A 23,938-nucleotide genomic window follows, 5' to 3' on the forward strand; every position below is an offset into this window, starting at 1 on the left:
CATTGAATCAGGATGCACAGATGTGTATGTTTCAGGAGGGCAGTGAAGGAAGCAAGTGTCAACCAATGATCTTGTTCAGCGAGTGGATCAGGCGATTCAAGAAAATCATCGGTTCACAATTTCTGTGTTGACTGATTCACTTCCCCAAATTTCACGGTTAGCTCTCTATACCATTGTGAGTGAGAGACTCCAGCACTGAAACTCTGTGCAAGGTGGTTTCCCAGGATGCTCACTGACCATCACAACATGCAGCGAATGGGCGCAGCCTTTACGTTTCTCCAGCACTACCATGAGGGAGAAGATTTTTTGAAGAAAATCATTACAGGGGACGAGGCATGGGTCCGTTTCGAAACTGAAGAAACAAAAGAGCAATCTAAACAGTGGGTGCATTTCACTTCTTTCAAGCACAACATTTTCATTCACACTCATTTACCAGTTCTGTAATCAGCCTTTATGTCTCATGTGTACCTAAATTAGGAAGTCTTACGAATTAGAAAGCCAAGCTAAAACTTTCTATTAAGTTGAAAATTAAGTATGAATCAGTAGTCTGACCTATGCAGCAGAATGGAAAGTAGAGGCTTGAAAATTACGCTAATGAAATGCCACACAAACCACCTGTAGCATACAAATTGTGCCTTTTTCACTTTCCGTGTTGTCGACGCCGTGAGAGGCCTTTGGAAGTCGCTCGCCTTCAAATCTTTGCACTACTCAGAGATACTATTTAACACTGCGAAGAAGCAACTCAGTCCAAGGAAGTATTTGCAAGAAAAATAAGTGGAACGAGGCTGAGAGCCGAGCCAACGACAACACTTTTAAAAGCCTGCTTCAGCATACTCCCCACTAGGCACAATCCACTCGAGCAGAGAGAGTTTCACAAACAATGCCTGTGCTGCGAGGGAAAGGTGGAGAGATAGCAGGCCAGTGAAGAGGTAGTGGTAGTCGCCAGTTAAGGACGGGCAACAAGGCGAGGCGTGTACATCAATCGGGTCGGCCAGAGAAGGGGAGAGAGCCCATGTGATAGCGCTTTTAGATAACCAGCACACACCTTGACTGCCTTTTATTCTTTCTCCCGAGCAGCACAGACTTGGCTCTCCATACTCCTCAGGAGAAAACCCGATAGCAGCACCTTCCTAGGTTGTTCTACGAGCATGCAAGAACTGCGCTGCAGAAGCTGTCCAATAAATTAAAACAAAAGTCGGAGTACCTACTCCGTTGGCATTTTCAAGTACAGATTTGACTAAATTATGTGTTTCATTACATTCCAACTAACAAGCCAGGCTCGAACTCGCAGATGATGTAGGTTTAGTTAAAAACTATGCTTCCTTGTAGCATACCACTAGATTTGCCATAAGAGCTGTGGTTACCAATTTTCTCGATTGAAAGCAAATGGCGAGAAAGTTTCCATTTTTCGTCCCTTGAGTTTTCTAGAACTGACAAATTCCCTGAAAATAAGTTCTCCTTCATGATGAACACCGTGCAAATGCATATCAACTAAGATGAAATTCGAAATCTTAGAAGGACAATAACAGGTCAGACCACGGCATAATATGTGTAGTCAGTCCACCACGCAGTGGTCACTGCTAATGTGAAACATGTCACAACTAGCGCAAAGCCACCAATTAGTCCTTTCATTAAACTGAAAATGACCAACAACTGCACTAACATTACTGGCCACTTTTTCCCTGTCACTATTATAGCCTGAAGCAACATGCAGAATTCTGCAAAATGCAACTCACAGGAAATGCCCAACTCGACTCACCCTTTGTTCTCTGCTGCATTCATTTTAACTGAACACGATGAGATGCTCCCTGCTATGAGCAGAAGCGTTTCACAGTACAGGAAGGGTTATGTTTGATGTTAGGCTTTTGAGCATACATTACGGTACAAGAGCATGTGGAAGCATTGAAAACCTGGCAAAAAATGAACTGCCCCTTTGGTATACTTCCTCATTACAAACAAGCTTTTCTCCAACAGCCTTCAATTACTCCTAACTGCACGAAAAGATATTGCACTGAGGCTTTTCGCCACAAACTTTCAATAGTGGCAATCCACAGATGGAAGCATACACTTTGGTTCTTTAGAACAACAATAATGCCTGCGCAGTTTGCACATTGCTATCTACCACACATGTTCACCGATGCCTAGCTGTAGTCGTCATGTAGCTGCCACCTACACACCATGACGACTACAAAGCTTAACAAATCTGCAATGCAGAATAGTAAAAGACCACTGGAGGAAAAGCAGGATACCCAAAGAAAACATTTTAGAGCAACACATTTCTTTTAGGGTCAACAATTTGTTGGCACAAACCCTCTGCCTCATTGGCAAGTAAAAGAAGAAACGTACAAGTAACAAACTTGTCGGCGTCGACCACCACCCCGTTCCAAAGAGGGTACTTATCCATCCATCGCAATAACCCTGACCGAGATGACGCTCCGGGATTTTGCACAGTGGAAACGGTAAGCTGTCACTGTGTACACGCCGAGCAACTCTGAAAAGTCGCTTGCAAAGAATGCGCAACATGTACCCTTTACTCTGAGATTACCTAGGACTGCTTCCCATGTGGTACCGGAACCGGAGAACACCGACAGATAAAAGTTGTCCGCGGTTACGGAAGTGCGCCGACGTACTGTTCGCGCGGCAGAAGAAAAAAGTAAGTGTTCGCAGCCGTTAAAGCGGCGCAAAATGACCTTGAGAGGGGGGACTAGGCAGCGCAACACAGCGGACCTGTTAGTTCATCGTAGATGCATCCGGCCACCGAAGTGAGCTCTCGGGTTACCTCGAAACGCGGCTGCAACAGCGACGAACCGCGCTAAAAAAGATGTGGAAAAGACACATCGCACGATTGAACGCTGTTTTCCGTGGGCACTGGAGGGGAGTACGCAGTGCGATAGACTGGGCGGTCATTTTTCGCAACACACTACATTACATCTACATCAGGGCGCGGCGAAGAGAGTTTCATTCCGCGAGAAGGGCTTCGGAAGTCTGTCGCCATTTTTGCGCCAAACAAGAAAAACGTGAGACACGCCCGCGTGCTATTATCGCGCCAAAACACGACAATCACGCAGCGTCAAGTTTCAATTGGGTTTCAAAATAACGCCGATTCGCCAGCAAACGGCAACAGGACGGATGTTCGCTGTCACGCCGTCGTGCTCTCCGCGTTGGCATTTTAATAAACAAGAGCTCGTCGCCACAGCGGTTGATACAGACCGCGGCGCCTGAGCTGAGAAGACACAACCGCGAGGATGTAGCGCCAAGCAAATAATATATTTTGAAAAAGCGGCGCGAGGACATCGCCTTTCGCAGATGCAGTCGCAGCAAAACGGGGGCGGTTGATACACGGTCTCTAGGGCTAAGCCTACCTTGCCTTCCGGGGCTGCCCCCTTCCACGGCGAAGTCTCGCTTTACCGCCCGCTCTTTCTCATCTCGCCAGCTGTGCGCGGCGGCAGCAGCTTCGCCGAAAAGGAGCTCGCGGCGTTTTGCCGTCGCCGGATTCGACTTGGAAGATTGTCGATCGCACAGCTCCGTATATGCGTCCACGAGCGGAACCGCGAGACGAGAACGCCGAAAACGCACAAACACCAACGGACAAGCTGCTAGCAGCCCATCGCCCATGAATATTCCAATGGCCATAGCCAAGGTGCACCCCGAGCAAGTTACTTATTTTAACGTCTTCTGAAAGCTTTGCCGCCAAGTAAGAGCTACGGCAAACACAGCTCAGTTTCAGCTGCGGTTTACAACCTGCGAAACCAACCGAAAACGAAACAAGGGTTCGATAGAATCGGCGCAAGAAAGCGCGTTCACGAACGAGCTCACAAACAAAAGCGGCGCACACACACGCACGGCAGGAGCTATGCGCCGAGCGCGAGCAGGTCGCTCGATCGGCAACGTCGACGCGCAACAGCAAAACGCGGATTTAATGCGTTCCGATCCAAAACCTGAATATTTAGCGCTGCGCGTGCTGGAGACGCTAGGTTCACGACGAGAAAGCCTAGGCCTGCTCGGCGCCCCCATTCACCGCGAGCCCTAACCGGTGCTGGTTCTTTGGCGTGTAAAATGGCGAAGCGCGCGGACAAGTTTCGGGCGTTGTACGCCCAGCGCCGCAATCGCTGCGGAAACAAGGAGCAGATGCGGCGGAAACTGTAAATTCCGCGAGATTGATGGGTGAATGGTTCATCCGCAAAATTAGCAACCGCGATGAGGCACGAAAACGGCCGCCCGTAACCAGCACCTCCACCTTGACAAGCAACTTCATATTTACGTTTTATTTTTATTTTTTTTAATTTCGCACCTGACGCCCTGTGTGCGATTATTGAGACGGGCGAGGCTGCGCGCAACGGTCATCGGCGAGATGATCGCGTGGGGCACCCCCCCCCCCCCCAAAAAAAAAAAAAGGGCGTCGCGCCCGGCCTACCTACCTACCTAGGCAGGCGGCGAATCTTCACCACAGTCGCCCTTCGCGCGGTCGTCGCAGCAACAAACCGGTGCGATCCAGCGCTGGAGACTCGCGCACGAGCATTATCCCACCAAGGCGTGTGCCTCTGCCGTGGCCTCGGAGCCGTCATCCAGGTTTGAAACAACTGTCTAGCGGCTCCTGGGAGATGAAGCACTCGGGAGGGTCGGGGTGGCGGGAGGGGCGACGCGAACACACCGGCTCACATGCACACACCGATGGCGGCGGATCCGGTGCGGACGGCGGCGCCGACGTTCACGATGCCGGCGGCGGCGCGGTCAGACGACGGCGGAGGAGCCAGCGACTTTTCCGGTCCGGGGCAGCAACACGCTAGGCCTAGCGCCACCGCTGCTGCTGCTGCCGCCTCGCAACCCATTACGGGGCTATCGTCCACGAGGGGAAATTCGGAGGACGCCGCCGCGCACAGTTTCTCGCATCGGCACACACACACAGACTTCTCTCAGCGACGAAGGCCCGCAGCAGAGAAGCCGCGCACTTCTCGGGTAAAATGAATGAATAAAAATAAAAACTAAATCTTCACACGGCCGACCGTTCTGAAGAAACGCAAAAGAAAAACGGAGGGCAGTCCGAGCTCTCGCACGGCGATCACATTGATGCTGCCATGTCGCACAATATGGCGGCCATCTAACGCAAGGAAAGAAAAAAAACGAGCTAAAAGAAAAAGAAACAAAAGCAAGAACGGGAGCTGGGTTGCGCGCCGTGCGCAGATTGGCAGGCCCGGATTGTCGGCTGCGCACCGCGTTGATTGGTCACTTGCTATGAGTCAGCGCGGTCACGTGACTCAAACACGCCGCGCCGGCAGCAGCCAGCCATCGCAGCAGCGAGGCAACAAAAGGCAAGCCCCCAATGAAAATATCAGCAGTACGCCAGCAACAAAGGACGCTGCACAGCGCAGTGGCTCAGTGAGGTGCACGTTGCGAGAGCGAGTTTTTGTGAGCGCGGCTTCACCTGGCTGTGCTGTTCGCCCCCCGCCGGCTGCAACAGGTGATTCTGCAAAGGGGCTGACGGGGAGAAAGACCGGCCGTGTGTCGCGCTTCTGTGTTCGCCAGGTCAAGTCGCACATTTTACACTGCAGCTCGATCGGCACTACAATGTTTACGTTCGAAGCCCCGAATGGGCTTCCGATCGCGTATAACTGTGTTGCATATGTTAAAAATCTGTGTGCACGACGGTGAAGTGGACACAGCGTGATTAACCGTACTAATGAACTTTCGGTTTCGCTGCTGCTGGGGGCTAAGTAGCGCTTATTCTACACGCCGCTGACGTCCTTTTGTTAGCAGGGTGCTCGCAAACAAATGTTCGGCAACATCTGGAAACATTTCGCGCAGCGAAGGCTGTTGCTAACTGCTCTTGCTTTACCCTGGTGGATTGTGTAAGATAGGGTGAATAGGAAACGAGAAACAGCGCAGCCACTTCTACGGCAGCACAACACTTGCCACAGCCTTGCCACAGCGCGAGAGCCTGTCGAAGGTTCCGTTTGGGACGGTGGCGCCATCTGCTGTTGTTAGTACAAAACTGCAAATCGGCCACCGGAGCTTCCGAGATTCTCAACGCAATCCTCAATCTCGAAGGCAACAGGGGTGCAAGCGGCTTCCGAAAGCCTATCTCTGAGGCCAAGCGACTCAAGGGAAGGAGCGCGAGTTTTTAAAGTCCGTTCGATTTGACCGCACCACTGTGAACCAGTTCACGGCGGTTCACAAGAAGCAGCTCGATTTATGCGGTGTAGGAGTTATGTTTCGTCCGACTACTGCGCACGGAGTGCGTAAGCTTGAGAGGTCCAGAACTGCTGGCATGATCGGCTTCTGAGGTGTAAGGGCAGACGCACGTAACGGCGCTTGCGGCCCTGTGCTGCGTCGTCTGCTGCGCTGCTTCGCACCTGTACGCCTGGACTAAGTCGGCACCGAAAGTGGAGAGGGTGCAACAAAATCGTGAACCAGCCCTGCACATTTGGAAACGAAGGGCGTGGTTCAGAGGGCGCCATTGATGCACCGCTGACTAAAGCCCGCTGAAACGAATGGCAGGGTGGTGCATGGGAATCGAACGTACCTTAAAGTAATAGCTTTAAAGGTACCGTTACGCAAAAATCCGTCGGCGTTGGCCGTGCGTTATACGTGAGAGAAAGCTCCCATTGGAAGCAAGGAATTAAAAAATATTCTTTAACAGTTCAAATAATGTTCGCATTGACGGCCAATTTCCCAGGGAGGTTTTTGCAACCAAAGGAAAGTAATTGAGCTCAAAAGGAAATCGGGATTTAGGTGTAAATCAAACCCAGGACCATCGGAATGCGAAACGGTCACAAAGGCTCCTAGAGGGGGTGGGGGGTCGCAGTGAATGCTTTGTGATCTTTGACTTCGCAAAGTGTCTTAGAAAAATATACTGTTGAGTGCATGGTAATTATGAGTGCGGTAATTAAGCATGGCCGAATTAGAGCATTGAATGCTATCGCGTTTTACCTTTAAAGGCGAAGCTTGTATAAGCGTTCTCCCCCCCCCCCCTTTTTTCCCCCTATCACCCCGTTCACCGACGGATACAGTACGTATTGCTCTAATCTGGGCTAAATGCGGCCGATCGCCTCTTACACTGCCCTGCCTGTCCCGCGCAATGGCCAAGTCGTTAAAGGATAATCCATTTATGATCTCCTCTGTCGCCACGAGGCCGGTGTTGATAGCGAAAGGCATAAAACGAAACACCGAGCCACAGCGTGCAGTCCATCCGGGTACAATCCAGCGGAAAGTTCCTAAGGCGTGACGCGAGAACCTTTGCACACTCGAGATAAAGAAAGGCTCGAAGACGCGGTAGCTAGACGGGGGCTTTTATTCTCCGTTGCATCAGCACCAACTCCAAGTCGCTTTGTTTTTCTTTTACCTAGAGATGAAGTTGGCTGAATACTTGATAGCTTGACATTTAAGTGCACGTAGTACAACGCGACAGATAGATTTCGAACAAAATAACAATAAATCCAGCAAAATTAGCTAGAACGACCTTGTCTAGGAGATTATTCCATCGAAGCTCAATTTGTAATCGCCTAGCGGTAGGGTTTCTTACAAGAGCACAGAAAACGGCGGCAGACTCTCGCTGCCTTGAATTTCGCGACCAAACCCACTGCAACTATGACGTAACGGATCTCAATCTCGCGGCATTCTTGCGCACCTCGCCCCCCTTATCTTATCTTGGCACTGAGAGAGTCCGCAAAAGCTGTCTGGTCGAGTGCTGCAGTGCACTTTCGGTTGCAATGCGATAACCTCCTTATCGAAAGACAGTTAAGCGGTGCCCAGCAGGCACTGCCAAAATCTATGATGTTGCGCGTAAGGGGTGAGATAATTCAGAAGTGGCGTCGCAGCAGGGCCAGTCTTTCGTTCTCGCGTCGTCTGTTGGCTCAGCATGCAGGTCTCTGCTCACGGTAATACTCCAGCATTCGCAGTTAAATAAATATGATCTAACTACGGAGCTTTACTTAAAGTGGCATTTAACCCTGTAACCCTTAACGTACCATACATAAGCTACACCGAGTTTGATACCTCTAAGTTCTCATTTACTCACGGGAAACTTAACGCATAGCCCATATAGTATAGCGTTTCAGATGCGCTGCAGCGATTTTTCGTCGTGGATAATTCGGCAAACGAATGACTGATTTCAAACAACATTTCATTGTTTCCTTTCTAGTACAAATGTGCTCTCCACGGCCAGAAATGAAGGTGAACAGGTTGTTCTATTTCCTTTGATGTGGAACCGTGTTTTGGAGGAGATTGTGGCGTGAATGTCTCCTATTTAACGACGTTTGGCGCATGCGCCCAAATTATAAGTCCGGTCGGTGCGGAGCGGTCGTATGTGCATGCGTCCGTCTCCCCTACAACACAATGTTCTAACTACAGACATTATAGTGTAACGACGAGAATTTGGTGTAAATAAATGGCTTTGATTCAGTGGAGACAGGAAAAAGAAATGACTCTACTGGTTTGCTCTAAATACAGGTGATTAGGTTTCCAGAGGTTAGTACAAGAAAAAAAAAAAACATTCATTTGTAAATATAGCAGATAGACAGAGCGCGCGGCCGCGCGGTAACACGTTGGTCCGGGATTCGATCCCCGGCCCGGAAGCATATGCATTTTTTTTTTTCCAGCTGTGAACCACCCTAAGGAACCCCTAGGTATCCCCTTCGTAGCTTCGTACTACATTGAAATTATGTGTGTGTGTGTATGTGTTTCGTTCTCTTTCTGCGCCTATTAACGACCAGTTATTCGTGTTAAAAAAAAAAAAACAAAACACAGAGCCTCATAACAAATTTATTGCCCACAACACTTGTCGATCTCGCGGCCGCGGTGGCCGCATTGCGATGGGTGCAGAATAAAAAAAAAAAAAAAACACTGTTAAAGACACAGCACCCCACGTAGTCAAAATCAATGCAGATTCCCCCACTAAGGCGCGCCTCATAATCGCATCGTGGTTCTGGTATGTAAAACCCAAGAATTTATTTTTTCAACACTCATATGTGTGTTTGCGTTCGGTCTATTCCCTGTTATACATTACGCCATTCCACAGCCGCCTTTTATTGAAAGCTTCTCCACGTTGAGGATTTCCGCATAACTGTTTCGCTTTCCGAACATGCTACTGTGAAATGTTTGCTGCTCTACGCGACCAACAGCAATTAAGGAAGGAAAGAAGTTTCAACATAGCATTCTCTCTCTCTGTCTCTCTCTGTGTACCCATGCTCTCTTGTTTGCTAATCGGCTGGGAGCATCCTGTGTGTGTCATCATGCCCCCTGATTTGCCAACAGATAAGGGTGTGCAGGTCTTGTCGAGATACGGCGGGACGTGCATTCTTGGCATGGACGTGCAACATGGCATTCATTCTGCGCGATCAAGAAATAAATTTTCAGCTATTAGTGCGCCACGCGATCGTCTCGGTCTCCTCGCTTGCTCCCTCGTGTTCCCTGGCGCCGTTTGCAGCCACTTCGGCCACTATCCGAGGTCGTCGTGTGGTAATGGCGTTTCTAATCTAAAAAATTATACAGCTGATTGCTCTAGACAAGTGAAGAGGGTGAGAATTTGGAGTGAGTGAGTGAGTGAGTGAGTGAGTGAGTGAGTGAGTGAGTGAGTGAGTGAGTGAGTGAGTGAGTGAGTGAGTGAGTGAGTGAGTGAGTGAGTGAGTGAGTGAGCGAGCGAGCGAGCGAGAGAGCGAGTGAGTGAGTTTTCACAATGGCGCTGAGCCGTGCCTCCTCAAGGGCTGCAGAATATAGTGCCAACCCTAGAGTTTCTCAATGTAACACCTAGAGGGAAATCTGGCGCCACCATCTATGGGAGTTTCCTTAAGGGCGCTGTGCCGTCTTGGGAATGACGGGATATGTGTATGCGAGGTTTGTGTTGGCTGGTGCTGTAAGAGGCTTCGTCTAAAACGTGGATATGGCTACACAAATAACGCGTTCTTAAAGTAAAACCTTCATAAAATGTTTCCATTCACGCATATTACATCTTCCAATGAAGTTTACTCACCTAAAATTCATTACCAAGCGAAGAAAAGCAAGAACAGACGACAAACTGCTCCAAAGCGAGCGCGAATCTTGTCGTCTGTCCTCCAACTTCAGCAGCCCGCTGATGCTTTTTACGTTTCATATAATTGTATATGCAATAACAAGATCTCATAGTTAAACAAAACATGTTTTGTGTAATAATAAAGCTAAAACAGCTTTTTACGAGCCGTTTTAGTAGAGACTGAATCATTGTGACAGACGGAACAGTGCTTGCCAGGCGCGTCTTCAAGGTGTCCGGGCTCTCCGAGAACGATGCCAATCCGAAGTCACAATATACCGGCATTCCCATGCATACCACAGCGCAGCAGCGCCGGATTTCCGTCTAGGTAATATAGTGAGAAACTCTATGGTACCAACATTTCCCTTTCTAATTCAGAATCACTTCTCTCTCCCTGAGCAGGCGACGGAGTGATCGTGAGGACGACGAATCTTCACTGGCTCTACATGCAGAAGTGCAGAGGTATGGTATGGTATAATGAACTTTATTCAGGTCCTGAAGGTCAACCCTTAGGTTGACACAGGCGGCTCCCACGTCAGGACAGTAAGGTTTAACCTTCCCGATTGACTTCATTATCCACAAAATTATTTGTGTAAATCTCAGTTTTCCCTTAAAGAAGGTAATTGCGCTAAAAAAGACACGGACGTCCGTGTCTTTTTTAGCGCAATTCCCTTCTTTAAGTATGTACGACCGACTGGCCCAACAACGTGCTCTCCTGAATCAGTTTTCCTTTGTTTCGCTCAGAAATTTCAATCATGTACACCAAGTTCTCTCGTTGTTACCCCTTTCTAGATATTCGTATAAATGTGACCACAGTGTTTACTGATGTCTCAGCCCCTCTTATGCAATACGCCGGAAGGGGTTCTTAAAGGGTTAATGAATGATGATGATGATGCAATGCAACAGCAAACGGTACCTAAATATCCTTTGCGTAACAAATATCCGCAGCCAAGCACATAATTCTCTTAATAAGGATTTCGTTTTAACCTGCGAAACAGCGCAAAAAAGAAAAAGGAAAAACGGGGAGAAAAGAAAAACAACACGGCGCTGACTACGAACTGATCTTACTAAGGAAAATCACGCACCCAGAAAGGAACCAACGGTCCACGAAAACGAAAGTAAGCAAACCGGACATGCACACGACAAGCTCGATCCAACGATACAGTGGAAGATAAAGACAGCCAAAGATTGATGCAAGTAGCGAAATTCTTTCTCGTGAGTGAGCCAACGATTCACTTATGCACGTGCCATGCCTAATCCTTATGTTGCAGGCTAAAAAATAAATAGATGCCTTAAAAATGAATCCTAACCAACTCGACCGCCCCACCATACTAATAACGCCTTATTTCCCTGGATTTGGCGCGTTTTCTGTTCTGCGGGTGTCTATAGCGGTGTAAACTGCGCCAATCTCAGAGGCAGTGCAAAACTAATGCATCGGAGATGGTGTAACCAAAACTGGGTCGATCTTAGAGGCTGTGCGTTGGTGCAATCCGCGGTCGCGTGGCTGGAGGTCGGTCTCCGCGGTCCCGATGAGCTCGAGCGCGGCGCTAAACCTCATAATACCGCTGTCAATTTGCGTAGCTCTTCGGGCGAAACTGCCACGTTATTTTTATCCCTGCTCCTCTCCGTTTCACTGCCAATATACTACGCGACTCCCTTTGCCAGACTTATATTACGCCACAAAGCCCATCCAGTAGACGCAACTCGTTACACTCGCAAACGCGTTACACTGGTCAGCGATACAGTTCTCTTCGATATACTTAACACATCGGCATTTGTTTATCTTTAGCCAAGGTTCGGAACCAGGAAAGAAAGTTAGCCAGCACGGGTGTTCCTCGTTTTCATTTAGTTAATGGTGGCGTTAGTATCAAAACAGCGTCGCGTGCCCGTAATGCTCCTAACTCTTGTAAACATTGCAAATGTATTCCCTTTAAGACTTGTCTTAATCGCTCGCTCCTGTTCCTGTCCACCTATTTACGCCGCATTAAAATAACATCTTTCTGATGCACGTACTAACAGGAGGCCCCGCATACGTCGGTATTTTCATCTTTAGGGCGTTCTTCTTCATCCATGTATCGAATGGACTAATGTTTTACACTTTACGCGAACATTAATAGACATTAAGAGAAAGAAATGGTACTGGGTAGGTCATGCAGACTAGATAACCGTTGGACCATTAGGGTGACAGAATGGGTACCAAGAGAAGCGAAGCGCAGTACAGGGCGGCAGAAGACTAGGTGGTGCGACGAAATGAGGAAATTTGCGGGTGCTAGTTGGAATAGGTTGGCGCAGGAAAGGGGTAATTGGAGATCGCAGGGAGAGGCCTTCGTCCTGCAGTGGACATGAATATGATGATGATGATGATGATGATGGTGGTGGTGGTGGTGGTGGTGGTGGTGGTGGTGGTGGTGGTGGTGGTGGTGGTGGTGGTGGTGGTGGTGGTGATGATGATGATGATGAAGACTACCACTGTCGCTTCGTGGTCGACGTTCAGCTGTCGGCTACACGCAGTGACCTCGTTGCAGCCAACGGAATTCTCCTCCTCCCCTCCCGGTCTAATTCAAACGGCCGCAAACGAAAAGCCTAAAAAAAAGCGTGAGGCCGTTCTTGCAAACGAAACACGTCAACAAAGCCCCTGTCCCCCCTTCCCCACCTCCTCTTCGTTATGAACATGCAAAGTACATTGATCGCTCCCAGAGCCAGTTTTGAAGATGCCATAAGTGGGGGGACCAGAAAGAAAGCGAACCCGCGACCTCGTGCTCGGCACCAGAACAGTAGACAGCCGCGTACTACTCAGCCGGAAACAGCGGAATGAGACCGACGCAAGGTTGAACAACTTGGATTCATGGTATGCGTGAAAACGCGGACCAGAGCCTGCGACATCTCGCGCGCGCGTTCAAGTGTTGTGCAAAACCTGCGATCTCGAAGGCCACGTACGGACACGACTAAAAACTCGGAGACGTCAGCGCTGTTCCTTTTCGTTCTGCTTCTGTCTGCGTACCGTACGGCTGCCTTCCCGGTTTGAGCTGAATTAAACAAAGTAATTAAGGAAGGAAATTAGAAAACGGCAGCAACGCGTTCATTAGTATCGTTGCAGCGCAAGCTTTTTTTTGTGTGTGTCTCGGGGCATCTCAACGTCAAGCGGCGTCCGTCGCAGGCAGAGGACAAAGCGAACACGACCGCGCTGTGACCGCGGATTCACCTTTCACCTTCGAAAGAGCAAATTTGGCTCATAGGGCTCTCGTATCGAGCGCCGCCTCGGACCGACTCGGAGGGAATCAATGAAAAGAGACGCACTGGCGCGCGGGGCACCGAATCGATCGACGCGAATGGCTGCAACACAAAAGCAATGCCGGCGGACGGACAGAAAAGAAACCGAAAGAAAGAAACGCGCATCGTAGTATTCGTGGGCGTGCACGCGAAATGCGGTGACAGCTAGCCGCCCGTGGGACTCAAAAAGACACGCCGTTCCAGTTAGGCTCGGAGGCACGAAGAAGTGCGAACACAGCTGCCGCATTTTCCGCAGTACAGCCCGCAAACGTCGGCTCCGGCGAGATTCCCTGTTCGGCAGGCTATACCAGCGCTACTTTATCCTTTACGGTCTTATCGGTTGACCGGACGTCACGTCCACTTGCGAACGAAAATGCGTACACGTATCGGACAACGTAAACAAGCATTTTCTCTCTCTCTCTTAACTAAAGGAACTTCAAGCAAACAAACATCATAATTCACATCGCTTTAGAAATTAGGAAATATTCGAGTCGACACTCGAAGATTGCCCCTTTTTTTTTTTTCGTGCACGATTCGTAAATTTCGCCATTCGAACAACCATATAGGCTCAACACAATTAAAGAGAAAGAGGAGCGGACGCCTTCTGCGTTTTTACGAACTTCTCTCTACAACGACGCACGGACTTAAGTGCGAACGACACGGTATAGCGCGAAGAAAATGCCGCATGGCAGACAGGCGGTCCACGTCCACCGACACCACAACCATCAGCAGCAGCAGCAAAGCACGGTTGAGCATTGACCGGACAACGTGTCTGTATATAACGGACCGTTTGCGAGGGTTGCCAAGCGACGCGAGAAGTCCTTTCTTTTTTTTTTTTTTCGCTCGACTTAGTGGATGCCTTTCTCCCTTCCCCTCCGCGGAAGAAGAAATGCTGCGCACAGCGAAGCAACAGACCAGCCGGACACTGGCACCGCCCACCGAACTGCTGCGCTGCGGTAGAGTTATTTCTGCAACGACGACTGCACTCCACGCACGTGCGACGGGTCCACGGCGGAGAGAGCATTTACCGGGCCAGCGGGTGCACGTGTACTATAATACACAGTCGCGTGTGTACTCGCACAGTTAAGAACGAACCTCGAATCAACGAAGCAGGAGGGACCCCGAGAAAGCTCTTTTTTTTTTCGTTAAATCGAGAACCTTGTTATGTGGAGAACTTCGTTAAGTTGAAGGTACGTGAGCGCTCACGTGGATAACGAGCATTGTGAATGCAACAAACAGTGAAGCCAGGGAATACAAAGGAGAAATAATTAAGAGTTCTTCTTAACTGAAATGCGGTTAAGAGGACTTTCCTAGTTTGCGGTTGCGAGCGGCGCTGGCTACATTCCCAGGGCTAGCTTCTTACACATACACAAACAGCCAAGAAAAGATGGCCGCAGCGGTGTATATATATATATATATATATATATATATATATATATATATATATATATATATATATAGCGATGGTAAAGTCGCTGCAAAATACGGGCTTCAATTATTAAACATAAATGATATTGTCCGATGGCAAGATTCAAACAGGGGACCCCTATCACAACAACCCGTTTTTACTTAGTCACGGTTTACTTCAATTCATACTGCCACTGCAGCCACGAGTCTCACAAATCGCGTAATATTATATAACATGTTGCTATCGCATTCATCGTTTGGACCGTATAGCAAAACCTGATATTTCTTTTTGGGTGTGTGCTTGTTATTTTAGAAAGTACAGCGCGTCGATATTTTTTCTTTATACTTCTTTTTTTTCATTATTCATGCCCGAGTATTGCATTTGGGATTTCGCGCTAAAGAGGACTTGTGCCCATTTTTCTACATTTTGAATGAATGAAAACTAACAATTGTCCAAAGGCGGAAGCCTCCGGGAGTATAGAGGCACGGTGCACTTGTTGCAGCTGTTGTTGTTGCGTAATGAAATTATACACGTGCCCACCAGGTGGTAGTGATCATCTATATACATGGATCATTGTGGTATTGAAGAAAACCCGTATGCCTGAACTCCCCCGTTTCCATAGTCCTATACGATCATACATAGGATCCTGTATGAAAACCCGTATGACTACACCGGATTGTGGAACGGGGTATATGCGTGCAACACAAACAGGCTTATAACGCATCATAACATATAGTAAATAAAAGTCGCAGTTTCGCCCTAAAGACGAAGCATCGATTGTGATTACAAATTAGTAGACAGCCGTACGAAGTGAGGATAGCAGTTTTATCGGCCGCAGAAACTTGGTAAACATTCGCTTACCAAATTAACAAACACGGAGTAAACGCGCGCTAAGCGGTAACGCTATACGGCGCTCACCGTTTCGCCCAACTGCACGTACACGCCGGTAAACCTTGCGCATGCGCAGTCGACGGCAGGCGGTGTCAATGGGAGAAAGATTTGCTGACGGGGAAAGGGAACGCCTGCTGACCGCACCGCACAACAGCTGAACATCGTTCCATATAAAACACGGGGAAAGATGCGGAAGGTCATGTGCGCTAAAGACAAGGGCCAGGTGCAGCACTGCACGCAACATTCGGCAAGTGTTGCGTGTGCATCACACACGCGTATATGCACACAGGGACAACGCGTGTTGCGCATTGCGAGCGTTTTTTTTTCTCCTGTCGTCACATATACGCTGCACCTGTGGACCCGCCGTCGCCTGCGCACAGTCATGGAAATCGCGTCATCGTACAATGGGCCTTCGGCCGAAGAGATGCGTCACTGCGCCGTTCCGAGAAGCAAGTGTACGCAGTTTGTTGTCGTTGTACAGCCTCTACATAGGGGATGCCCACTCGCCGTCACTGAAAACAATATGGGCCCGGCGTAACAACACGAGACGGTATGTGGGTCTTCGAGAAGAGCTTGGAAAATTGACAATCTGCCACGGTTGCCACAGTGGCTTTGACGCTGCGCTGCTAAGCACGAGGTCGCGGGATCGAATCCCGGCCGTGGCGACCGCCTTTCGACGGGGGCGGAGCGCAAGAACGCCCGTGCATTGCATGGGTGCACGTAAAAAAATACTCGAGGTACAGTCGTCGTTCACCCACGGCGTACCTCACAATCAGACAGTGTTTCTGGAAAGTAAAACTCAAGAATGTAATTTTCTTTCATTGATATCCATCCACCCATTGATATATACGTTCAGAAAAACACGAACAGTACACACCAGGAAGTGATGCCACCCGCAGTCAGCTATATATAGGAAGGAAATATCGAAGTTCACTGAAGTACAATCTATTCCAGAGAGCAAAATCTTTCTCGCGCTTATGTACGAAAATCGCGGAGGCGCGATTCATCTCCTCCTCGTCGATACATATGCGCAATCACCCGATTTAAGAGAAAGCTTTAGGACTTCCCTTTACGATTTCCCTATTGCCTATGGATTGTATTCAAGTACACGAGGAACGCAAAAACGTCCTCATTGGGCAACCGCTGAATCGATCTGTAGAAGATGTGTTGAATTTAACACAGAAAGGTGAATTATACTAAAAGAAGCACGATTTTCATTTAGAGCCTCCATATTTTTAGAAAAATTCTAGAATATTTGTAAGATGAAGTAAAACTGACGACGAAGCTTGCAAAACAGAAACGCTGCGCCAAAAACCGCTATCGCAGTTCTGTGAAGTGCATCTGTTAAAACATAAAACGTACAGATTACCGCTCACGTAAGACTACTACAATGATTGCAATGGTTTTGCGAAAATTCTGCATGTCAGTGCAACGTATAACATATAAATGTTGGCCGCTTCAGATGTCTCAAGAGGCGTACTATACAGAGCTGTAACGTCACTCTCTAGTGGTGAGTTAGAGTTGTAAGTTTTATTCCTAAGTTATTTTCCCATTACCAACGATTCTTTAGAGATAACCGCGGTTGCTTAAACAAATAAAAAAATCGTCGGCCCTTCCAACTATAGCTCACTGCAGCACGTTACCTGTGTGCAAGATTTGAGCGCGAACAAGCAATTGGTTTAACAATGAATGTGTTGCGTAGGGCAGATAAGCGGTGGGCCATTAGAGTTGCACAACGGGCGCCAAGGGAAGGGAAGCGCCGTCGAGGACGCCGGAAAATTGTGAATAGGAAATTTGTAGGGCGCAAATCGGAATCAACTAGCGCAAGACAGGGGTGTGCGGAGGTATCGCTGGGAGAGCTGCCTTCGTCCTGCAGGGCAGTGGACATAAAAATAGACTGATGATGATGACGCGTGCGTACGCGGTAGTGAGAGCACGTCGTCTGCGTCATTGCGCCCGTAGAGAAACACTGCCGAAGCAGCTTCCCGTTTTCTTTTTCTCACGTGCCGATCGGTGCACAAGCAAGGCACGTGCTGCAGAAAGAAAAAGAAACAAAGAAGACAGACGCTGCTATTGTTACCGGGCGGGCGGCAGGGGATGTCGGCAAAATGACGAATTTAGAAACAAGAGAGAGAGAGAGAGAGATGCCGTCGTCTTGCATCCAGACGTCAGCGCCCGCAAATATGCGTGCATAGACGTACATTTACAGTGAAAAACGAGCGAGGCATATATATACACCGGAAAGGACACACTCGTCGCCACGCGGTGTATATTTATCGCAAGTGAGCTCATATAGCGTGCTATTATTAGCGCATATACACGCACTGTCGCAAGCACTTCAGGCGGGCTAGCATAACAAGAACAGGCAAATAAAAAAGAAGTTTCCGGGAAGAAATAAGCACGTGGTTCAGCTAACTTCATCTAGCGGAAGTTAAGCTCGTAGAATAAAGCAGACTAGCGCTGGATGTTACCGTGACCCATAAACGCCACGTAACGTCGGTATACGGGAATAGGGAAGTGGGCTTAGTCGTCTGTACGAAGTACAGACACTTCTCACAGGTCTACTTAGGATTCTAGAAGAATAATATGTAATCCGACGATCTCTTTAGCGTGCCTTTAACTAAAGATGCGTCTATTATCACATTACTGCTACTACTACTACTACTACTACTACTACTACTACTACTACTACTACTACTACTACTACTACTACTACTAATATTAATAATAATAATAATAATAATAATAATAATAATAATAAAACTCGCATCCAGGAAAGCGCAACTGCGGTAAACGTCGTCACTCGCATTCCACTTTGACAGCACAGACTTCGAACTGTAGTGCGCCTTGGCTTTGTGACAACACAGCTGCGCGGAGTTTGCGTGCGGCCCCTGTCGCATTGTTATAACGCCCTTTCATGGTCAGTTTCGAAGATGCATCGACACATTCACGAAGAAGCGCGAAAAAATAACGTCGCTTCAATGCCACGACCGTTATTGCATACGACTTGACCCCGATAACCGTGTATACACGGTCGTAAATATACACACGGAATACCGCGTTCGCACAATATCCTACATATCTAAAAAAAAAAAAACCGCAATGAATTTTTCTGTGCTAACGGCACCGCCGCTCAGTGGCCGCGGTCACTCACGCAGAGCTCAAACGGCGACTGGAAAAGGGCTTTGTCTTCGCGTATATTCGAATGACAATCCGAAGCTATCGTGTCTGCTGCTTGTGTGTAAGCCGTGCTTCACACATTTTCTGGTGCAATTTATTTTATAAACATTCATTTAGTTCAGTGATGCGCTTGGCGGAGGGCCTAGAAAAGTTAGGATGAACTTCCGCACACATGACCACGCGCGCGCGACGTACGTCACTTGTGGTCGTGTGACGTCGTCTAACGTCGGCGGCAGCACATCTTCGCAGCAGGTGCAGCGGATGGAATGAAAACAGGATAAGGCGCGGCGTGCTTTTACGCATGCGCTGGTGGAGTGTATTATTGCACGCTTTGTTTGTATATGGGCGTGCATCGGAACAGGGTTGCACTTCTGGATCAGGTCAGTCAAAGGGTGGGTGAATGTATTACGGTTTCCTTATATATATATATATATATATATATATATATAAAGAACTTGAGTGGTGCTACAAGGTAAACAGAACAAGTATTTAATGTAAACGGTTTCGATCGGTGGACCGATCTTCATCAGGGTTTACAAAAAAAATGGCAGTTCGGCCCTGGTAGCCCGGAGAGAACGGTTGCCCGTCAGCGCACGATTGTGCAAATCGCTACTGGAAGGTTCATTCGGGGAGAAATCGGGTTTAACCCGATTCTCCTGAAACATGTTCGGGTTGTAAAAATCGGGTAACATCGGGTTGTATCCGAAAACGAACAACCCTCTTGCAATACAGTATACGCAACTCTATTCGGGCCCGAATAGTTGCGTCACCTGCACGGTTGAAGGGTGAACCGATCGCCGAGTTAACCAACTGTGAGCGCACAAGTTGGGCGAGCGTTGGCGCTTCAGCGGCAAGAAATGCCCAGGCGTTTCCTCTTTTCATAGCGAACTTGCAACTGGCGCGTGTATTGTTCAATCTAGTTAATCTTTGTTCCTCTTCCAAGAAATAAGCTCAGGCTGTCGAGCGAAAAAAAAATAATGTGAAGTCTTACTCACTGTTCATCTGGCCTTTCACGCTACACCTTATATGCACGACAATGGCAATGCACAAAAAGAATATGATTCATGCTCGTTTGATTTATTACACTGGGAGTCACGCATGGTACTGTCAAAATAGACATCTTCAAAATAATAATGTATAAGTACCTCTAACGTTTAGAAATGTGAATGTATATCCCTGGAAAATGGCAGACATCTAGCACACAACGGGGAATCGCGGAATGTACAATATACCATATCAATGTTTGTGCATAGAAGAGAATATAAAAATAACAGTAACAAATTCAGTGTGGACACTATATTGTAGGTCCACACTGAACTTGAATTGTGCGAACATAATTAAAATGAATGCCTTAGCGCACCTTGCTCAAGGAATAATTCAAACAAGAAGGTTATGAAATTAAAAGAAGCCGTTGAATACCGTGCCCTATTCCAATAAGAAGTCTGTGTGCTTTAGAGATTCCTGTGAGCCGACACTATATGTACTACATGTTTTGTCCGTGACGTAGTATTTTATTGCGCATTACAGAGGTGCGCTCACTGTCAATATACTCTGTAGATCGAAATTAAGCAATGCTAGTCGCACGAAGGAACCCGGCGCTGAGTCCCAGTAATACCACACACACACGCACACAGCATATATATATATATATATATATATATATATATATATATATATATATATATATATATATATATATATATATATATATATATATATATATATATATATATATATACATATATATATATATATATATACATATATATATATATATATATACATATATATATATATATATATATATATATATATATATATATATATATATATATATATATATATATATATATATATGTGGTTGGCAAAGAGGAATTCTTCAGGCTACCTTTCAAACGTAAAGAACTTGAGTGGTGATACAAGGTAAACAGAACAAATATTTAATTTCAACAGTTTCGATCGGTGGACGGATCTTCATCAGGGTTTACAAAAAAATGGCAGTTCGGCCCTGGTATGTATCTGCGAACGACCGGGCGCCCGGTCTGGTGTGTTCACTGTCGGAACCACGCCGCGACACCCGCGGAGATGGGAAGGTCTAGACCATGAACGATCACCGAGGCATTCGTTTGCGTCACCCACCGCTACACCAAGAGTTCTGACGCGGCGCGGCATATCGGTGCAGACACCCAACTGTATGAGGCGAAATTTCGTAACTCTATCTCTCTTCGCGCTTCGACAGGCTCGGAAGCCGCCACGCTTCCGTTATCGCATGCAGGGGTCGCCCACGCAGAGAGTCGGGCGACAAAGTAACATAACCGAAGGGAGAACGTCCTTACGAAATACGGCCCCTGGCAATGTGCACTGGAGAGCAGCTTTAAATAGCGCGATTTCTTCCTTTCTATATCCAAACGCTCTTTTGTTTGCATGCAGGCAGCATTTTGGCCGACTGACTGACCGACTGAGATGTTTTTTTTAACGTTTTTAAAGTAATGTCCCAAATCTACGAGCCGGGCTTTCTTCAGATAATCACTTATGATGGCGACTCTCTACCTTTCTCCCTCCTCCTATCTCCTTCACTCCCATACGCATCCCATTGCTGACGCTGAGCCGTGCTCCCGCAAGGGTTGCAGAAGATAGTGACAGCCTTTCCTCCTTTCCCCACAAGAACCACTTCTCTCTATAACCTAGCACACAGGTTCCTAAAGGCTTACCCTTGTAGGGAAAAAAATTCTTGCCCTATAATTCCGACTCCCATTCATAGACGTAATACGCGTACACAAATCCGACACAGAGATGCAAGTCACGGTCAATGCAGACTCACCTTGTCTCCGGCCGCGTCCGATGTCCTGGTGGCCGGCCGGGAGGACAGGTCGCCGTCCTTGATTTTCATCACGGGGCCGCTCTAGGACGCCAGCCTATAGCCAGCCTGCCTCCTGCGAGGGAACAATTAAGGACACGAGCTCAGTCAAAGCGGTTCTCCGGAAGGCACAACGCATCAACGGACCAGGTATACGCACACCACACGAGCAGTCCTCCTGTGTACAAAACACACAGCGGGTGGAGCTATATACGCAGCTGCAGAGTTCTTCCTCGTATTCTGAGGTGCGCTATATGCGCGTGATCCGAACCCTAAAACGACACAAACAGAAATACGAGTATGGGTCTTATACACGAGGCACACTCGTTGAAATCGGAGAACGTGACGGCTGCGCGCGGTGGAAGAGTACCACAAAGCTCCTGTTATTCTCGAGAAATAAAAGGATATATCAATGTCTGTCGAAGGAAAAACAGAGCCGCGCGGACTACGCACACAAACCTCAGAGGCGAGGGTGGAAGGCGGCACGGATCGGAAGGGATCCGACGGTATAAACAGCTCGCGAGTTCGTACGGCACATAGTGACAGGTAATAACTGAGCCGGTTCGAAAATCGATTACGCCCCTGAGCTGTATTCGGGTCTCGAGAGAGAGGATATACGACAGCGTGAACACCGTGGAATATGGTCGGTTTTGCAATGCGAGTGGACGCGCGTCACAACACCCTCACACGTCACGCGTGTGCCCATGCACGAATAGGCGTCCGCGCGCCCGTTTACATGTGGCGGATTTACTGGTAACCGTTGTTGCGTTTCATCTTTCTCATACGCTAGAATGCTCGGAAAGATACGAAAGGGCTAAAGGCTTACTGCATCAGGTAAAAATTCGGAGGACGCTTGAGCTTCGAATTTTTGAGCTTCGAATGCCTTTGAGAGTGGAACGCGATTGGCTAGCTTTCAAGGATCCGTGACTTCTTGTCACGCTTCTCGGCAACCGCAGCTTTCTTGTGGATGCGCGGAGACGAGCGCCATCTGGATGGCGTCGTTGCAAGGAACCGAGCGGGCCGCGCCGCTCTATGAATGGTAGAAACGCTGGAAAAGGGGTTTGTGTTCGAGTTTCCGCGTAACAGAATTATGTTTTCTCGTTTATTCAAATTACAATCCGACGCTACTGTGTCTGTAGGTTGTGTTTTGGTCGTACTTTACGATTCTTCTGACGCATTTTACGTTGAGGAATTCAATTAGTTCAGTAACGCCTCTTCACCACGCGGAGGGCCTGCTTGGTTGTGGTTCGGCATGACTTCTCGCGAAACGACGTCCGACAGTGACACTGGATTTTTTTTTTTTTGCGCTATCGCGTTAATAGCTTCAGAAGCAGCCAAGGAAAAGATCAGAAGGTCTTACACCTTTGTCACACTCACGCCTTCAACGAGCGTTCAAACCACCCAAGGCAATCGGAATCTGCAAGTCCCATTGGCTCCCTTCCGTGAGCTTGCGCAATGGTGCCGATAGGGCTCGTGGGTTTCAATAGCGTTTCAGCTGTCTTTTAATCTGTGCCTCTGACGGGACGCAAGAACTGAAAAGTCTGTTTGGGATGCCAGAAGCCGGGCGGCTTGCGTACACGCGAGTGAAACGCAACCGTCTGCGCTAGCCTATAGGACGGAGGTACAGCAGCGCGCGCAATATTGTTCGAGAAGCCTGGTATAGTTGCAACACGCGCTTGGCGGTGAACGAGACGGTCAGGAACAAAGACCGACGCAAAAGAAGTTCGCTCTATTGCCGCAAGCGCCAAGCGAACCACATCGTCTTGTACGCATATGAAAGAGGAGACGAACTAATAAGACCCGCGCATCTCTCGAGCGAGGTCGGCCATCGACGCGCGAAGCATTCGAACATTTTCCACAACTAATACTACGCGCTAAACACATCTGCTGTTACTGGGCGTAACAACTGCATGGACTACACAGCTGTGGCCGCCACCGCTCAGCAGTACCCTTGCAGCTTACTATGTTTTTTTCCCTGCCAGTCGCGCGGCTGGAAGCTCTCTGAAGTAGCCCCCTCCCCCCTGGCAGAGCAGGGCCCGACGCTCACTCGATGCGAAGGAGTCACTGAAGGCTGACTCGAAATGCGGTATAACGTTGGCAATAATGCACCGCAGGGGGCCATGACTACTGCACCGGGCGACCCAAAACACAGAGCAATTAGGGGCAAGTCGACTGCTGCGTGGGAAACTGCCGAACGAGTCAAGCGCTCGTCACGATATCTCTGCAGCGCTGAGAAAAGAAAACTGGGTCCGTTTTCGTCACACGGGGAAGAAATGACGTCGCCGACTACACACACACACATGAAGGGGGACTCTGTCCGCGGGGGGAGTTC

At 48.3% G+C, this 23,938-nt stretch overlaps 1 protein-coding gene across 19 annotated transcripts in view; it reads right to left on the reverse strand.

The window, feature by feature from the left end:
* The window catches only part of LOC135904374 (MAP/microtubule affinity-regulating kinase 3-like), a 139,376-nt gene that overhangs the window by 43,242 nt on the left and 72,196 nt on the right, over positions 1-23,938 (reverse strand). For 13 of the 19 annotated variants that reach the window (XM_065435082.1, XM_065435060.1, XM_065435081.1 and 10 more), the window contains exon 2: positions 21,571-21,682. In XM_065435082.1, coding sequence (XP_065291154.1) covers positions 21,571-21,639 — 69 coding nt within the window. In that variant the 5' untranslated portion in view covers positions 21,640-21,682. Of the gene's footprint in view, positions 1-3,362; positions 3,515-4,418; positions 5,125-21,570; positions 21,683-23,938 lie in introns of those variants that run through there. The other 6 variants (XM_065435078.2, XM_065435072.2, XM_065435077.2 and 3 more) reach the window with 4 other exon arrangements.

This window comes from Dermacentor albipictus, chromosome 7, assembly GCF_038994185.2.
Source record: "Dermacentor albipictus isolate Rhodes 1998 colony chromosome 7, USDA_Dalb.pri_finalv2, whole genome shotgun sequence".
NCBI lineage: Eukaryota > Metazoa > Arthropoda > Arachnida > Ixodida > Ixodidae > Dermacentor > Dermacentor albipictus.